The 4,937-nt window shown below is 43.4% G+C and overlaps 1 protein-coding gene across 1 annotated transcript in view; it reads left to right on the top strand.

Annotated features, from left to right (window-relative positions):
* Positions 1-4,937, top strand: part of LOC106814358 — a 28,046-nt gene that overhangs the window by 10,916 nt on the left and 12,193 nt on the right. Inside the window, exon 2 of the mRNA XM_014818675.1 lies at positions 2,631-2,885. Within this exon, the coding sequence (XP_014674161.1) occupies positions 2,631-2,885 (255 nt within the window). The remainder of the gene's footprint in view (positions 1-2,630; positions 2,886-4,937) is intronic.

The raw sequence follows: 4,937 nt of genomic DNA, 5'->3' as shown, positions 1-4,937 counted from the left end.
GCAGATTATGTTTATCACCGGGCGAATGTTTGAGTGTTGGTTGTTTGTTTGTGAACATGCACGTTTCAGTTCACTTCCGCTAGGTGCGCGTGGTGTAGACTTACAAACACGCAAACACAGGCTAAGGGCAACTACAGTCCTTCCCCACCTTGCCAGCCTCGCACTAATCGGCATCCAATTAATTAATTAATTAATTAATTAATTTAATTAATTTTTCCACTTATTAATTAATTAATAAAAAATTCTACATTGAGAGAATTCAGCTGCCTTTCGGGAGGTCTGGGTCTTCCGAGTGCTCTAGTTAAAAAATGAAAACAACATCATTGTGTTTGTTCACGCCGGTAGATATTGCTACGATTAGAACAAGGCAGAGCGTATATAGAGATCTCTATATATACGGCTCTGAACAAGCTCTCATTCTCTCATTATCATAATTAATGGACTCTTGAAATCAACAACAACATTTATCGAAATAAATTATATTTACCGATATCTTGTCGTTCGTCATTGCGAACTCGCGCACCCGTAATTGTGCTCATTGCATATACATTTATCGAAGCTTGAACGCGTTGTTTATAATTATCCGAATTTAGTCATTGCGACTAAATTCGGCTTGGCAAAATTAATGCGCATTACATTCCTCTTGCCGCGTTCCTTTTATCCGATTGTCCCCCCCCCCCTCTCCCCAACGAATTGCATCCCGTGTCAATGCACGCGTTGTTAACGCATGGCCTCATGTGCTGTTTTCCGTACGACCATTTCGCGAGGCGTGATAAATTTGGATGATGGATGAGAGTAATTCGAATAATAAAAGAGTCATTAAGATATTCGTCGCTCGTAGAGGTCTCACTTGGCTTGCGCTGTTGATTCGCAAATTAAAGACAGTCGTTCGTCAGCAGCTGACGTGTGATGCATTTATGAACGATCTTAAACTTGCAAAATACTTATTAATATTAATTTAATGTTAAATGCTTGTTTTTTAAAATGTTGTGATATCAATCAAGATTTCAACGTAAGTACGCGCGCATCGCTTGATGACACGGCATGGCATGTGTGCGTGTGTGTGATTCGGTGCGTGCGATGTGTGTACGTGCGTGCGTGATGTGCGCGCGTGGGGTTGTGTGATTTCTACATTAAGTATAGTCTAGAGGGCAAATAAACCAGGAGATAAACGTATGTAAAGTAATAAGTTCGTTTTAAATGACTAACCAGGCGCAATAATATCTGGGAAATCTTCATCTGTTTGTGCACTACGTCACTTACGCCGCATGCTAGTTTAGCGACGCGGTCCCTGGACGTTCTTTCTGCACAGTCGCGGGGATAAGCAGTGCAAAACGAAGGCTATGATATTTCTTTTTGTTTTTGAAGTGAGTGATATGAGGATCGCGGTATGTGGAGCGTATCCCTGCGTGTAAGAAGGGTGAGGCGTGCAGCCAGCGCGAATAAGGTTAGAGATGTGCGAGAGATGCCGGCAGTATGACAGAATATAGTCAAGCGATATAGTTTATGTTATATAGTTCATGTTGTTCCGCGGCGTTTTTTTTTCCAAAATTTTTTTTTTCAAGGTTAGTTGGCATATATTAATATTTAATACTGAATAACTTCACACGTAAAGAGAACAAGCACTACATACCCATGGTAGTCTTAGATTTAGAATTCCAACCCATATAATTACGTCGTTTTAATTCGATTACCGCCACCCCTTAGTTTCAGTTCCTAGTTGTGTAAGCGTGGTAGTGCTACATGAGGGGGGGTGATGGTACGGTTATAGTGTTGGAAACCAGGGCGGCCTACCAGGGGGCTGAAATCGCACATCATGGACACGCTCGACACTCCACCACAGCCACACACACACAACACATGCACGCACGCCATGCACGCACGCACGCACGCAACGCACGCACGCACGCACGCACAGCCCGAACGAACCAACACACACACACACACACACACACCACACACACACACACACACACACACACCACACACACATAATACAAACACACCACAAACACACACACAATCCTCGCCACGCCCCTGGCGGAAGTAATAAGTTGAATAATATGATATAAGAAAATAATAATGAAAGATTATATGAATATAATAACATAAAACATTACAAAATAAAAACAAACACGTTTTGTCATTGTTTAGTCCTGTGATATGTATATAAAGACATAGACGTAGACGCGTCGATTAGTTTTGGTCATCGATTAACCAAGTGATAACCAATCAATCAACTATGACACTCACTGTGTGCGAGATTCGTTAATATAAGCAATCAGAAGTTCATAAATAGAGATTTAAGACAGTATAGACATCAAATGAGAGATAGCGAGACAGGAAGACATTTTGAAGGCAATATAGAAAGCTACGGCGAGATAGCGAGATAGGGAGACATTTTGAAGGCGATATAGTTATCAAAGACGAGACTGCGAGATAGGGACACGTTTTGAAGGCAATATATGAGACAAAATGCGAGATAGCGAGATAGAGAAACGCTTTGAAAGCGATATATAGGAGACATTGAATATAAGATTTCTTTATTCACGCACTCATGGTACCACATCATCGGCTATATTTAGCACCGGGCTGAAACCACGAGTATTAACCTTTTTCTTTTCGCGCAGTCGCTCGTGCCGCTTCCTCGAAGGGCGTCGAATGTCGAGCGAGAAGCACGCCGCAGTACTTGGCCGACCCGTGGGACTGCAGCCGATACTACATCTGCCTTTCCGGCGTTGCCACGAATATGCACTGCGGTACCGGCCTGCACTGGAACATCGAGAACAAATCCTGCGACTGGCCGTACAAGGCGAAGTGCGGGAAAAAGCACGCGCCGTCGTCGTCGTCGGCAGACGACAGCAAGGCCAGCATGACGTCACAAGGTAGGTCTGCGCGTGCGCAACACCGTAGGTTATGCGTGTGCGCACTTCGCGTAGTCGTGCCACTCACAGTGATATCGTTCTAAGGTCGATGTTGTGATTTCGAGTTGCGATCACGTAAACACTCCCGCGTAGCGTGCCATGTTTTCGTATGGTTATAAATTATGACAGTTTAATTATCATTTATAAATTATTTTATCCGTGTGCGCTTCTGCCAATGTTGCGCTGTTTTTCAATCTATACTATCAGTAACGTCTAACACTGCCAAACTCTGTTGCGTTATTAATGTGTTATTAATTAATCTAGGTCTGTGTCTAAACAAGGTGTTGTATAGGTGAGAGCGGGCATGTGAAGGACTAGTAACCCATTACGTCTAACGTCTGCGTGTGACTACCACAACTAACGCAGAGCGTACTTGGAATAACCTTGTGTCGTGTGTTCTGCGTCGAAAAGCCGAGTTCTATACGTGTTGTTTACTAATTTGCATGCACACATTGTTTTGTAACAGCATAAAAGAATGTGGCGGTGTATCATCGTGCTGTATGTGTATCGTGTCGCAGCCGCCGGCAACATAACTGTTTTCGCTCGATGCACTGCATGCTGAACGATCGTGGTCGCTGTCTATAGTTATTTCGAATAGCCATGCAAGCCCGCCTGTCGAAAATCCAAGTGGTTTTTAGAGACAACAGCCAATGTTTGTAGCTAACTAACTTTTCACTGAGACAATGTCGCTTTCGTAAAACAATCGGATCACGGAAAACAAAGGTTTACCCGAGTTAGTCAAAATTAATCTATCAATTTATTCGAATTTAATTATAATATATTAATTTATATAAAAACTAATAAGATATTCGTAGACGCTCTTTGCGGATGACTTGACCGTCTAGAAATGGCGCGACAAATTTGCGACTGGTCGACCAAGGTCAAGAGCAATTATAAGAGTTCGCACCTATACTCCGTAAGCGTTCATGCCGAACTCACGGCCTTCGCATTTACGAGCATTCTGCTCGTACGCGTATCCAATACACTTCTGTCGAATACGACCACACACGCTCTATATAACATTGTAACAGGGGTGTCTCCCTATATAACGTTGTAGCAGGGATGTCTCCCTATATAACATTGTAGCAGGGGTGTCTCCCTATAACTTTGTTGAAGGATGTGAGCTGGTTAATTACATAAACTTATTAGAAAAAAATACATATTATTATGAAAAACAATCATATTATTATGAAATATGACGAACCATTTCCATATATTTTATTACAATTTTTACATGCATCCAGTTTCACAATCCCAATGCAACATCAAGAACAAGGCTCGTGCAACATTACACCAGTACCTGCGTGGCTGACTGCATCGCAGTTCGTCACCCGCTACCTCATATTACGCCTGAAGTAACGGCATACCGAACTACCTAAAACTACATAGCAGTAAAATATGTGACTACAAAGCACTGAGCCGCTAGTGCGAGTATACCGTAGCCGACGTCTATAACCGCATTTATTATCCGCCCGCGCGTTCGCAGACGCACTAAGAGAGAGGTTAGGAATGCGCCGAATAATGCAAATTCATCTCGACGGCCGATGAAGTTACGTAAAAGTCGTCAGCTTGCGTAATTTACGGCTGTATCGTTGGCACACCGGGCCGCGTCGGTACCTGTGTTTAGGTTGGAACTGGAGCAGAAAAAAACATTTGCGCTTAATTTATAGACGTCCAGAGTCTGCGGGACACGCGCAACCTTATTCCGAAACGACCGGGCTTTCACCAAGCGTCGTTTCAAGCACCAGCTGAGTAATTGGGGTTGGTTACCGCTAGACAGAGGTACAGCAAGACAGATGTGAGAGGTATATTGCTGCTGCTGCTTTTCTGCCAGTTTTCTCGTTTATATCACGCAGTTGCTTTTGACTCCTTCTATAGCGGTTAGTGGGCCACGTATAGAGACGCGTCTATTCACACCCTCGCTCGCTCACTCACTCACTCACTCACTCACTCACTCACTCACTCACTCACTCACTCACTCACTCACTCACTCACTCACTCACTCACTCACTC

The sequence above is a fragment of the Priapulus caudatus genome, unplaced genomic scaffold (genome assembly GCF_000485595.1).
Source record: "Priapulus caudatus unplaced genomic scaffold, Priapulus_caudatus-5.0.1 Scaffold26, whole genome shotgun sequence".
NCBI lineage: Eukaryota > Metazoa > Priapulida > Priapulimorpha > Priapulimorphida > Priapulidae > Priapulus > Priapulus caudatus.
This window is presented reverse-complemented; position numbering and strand designations above follow the sequence as displayed.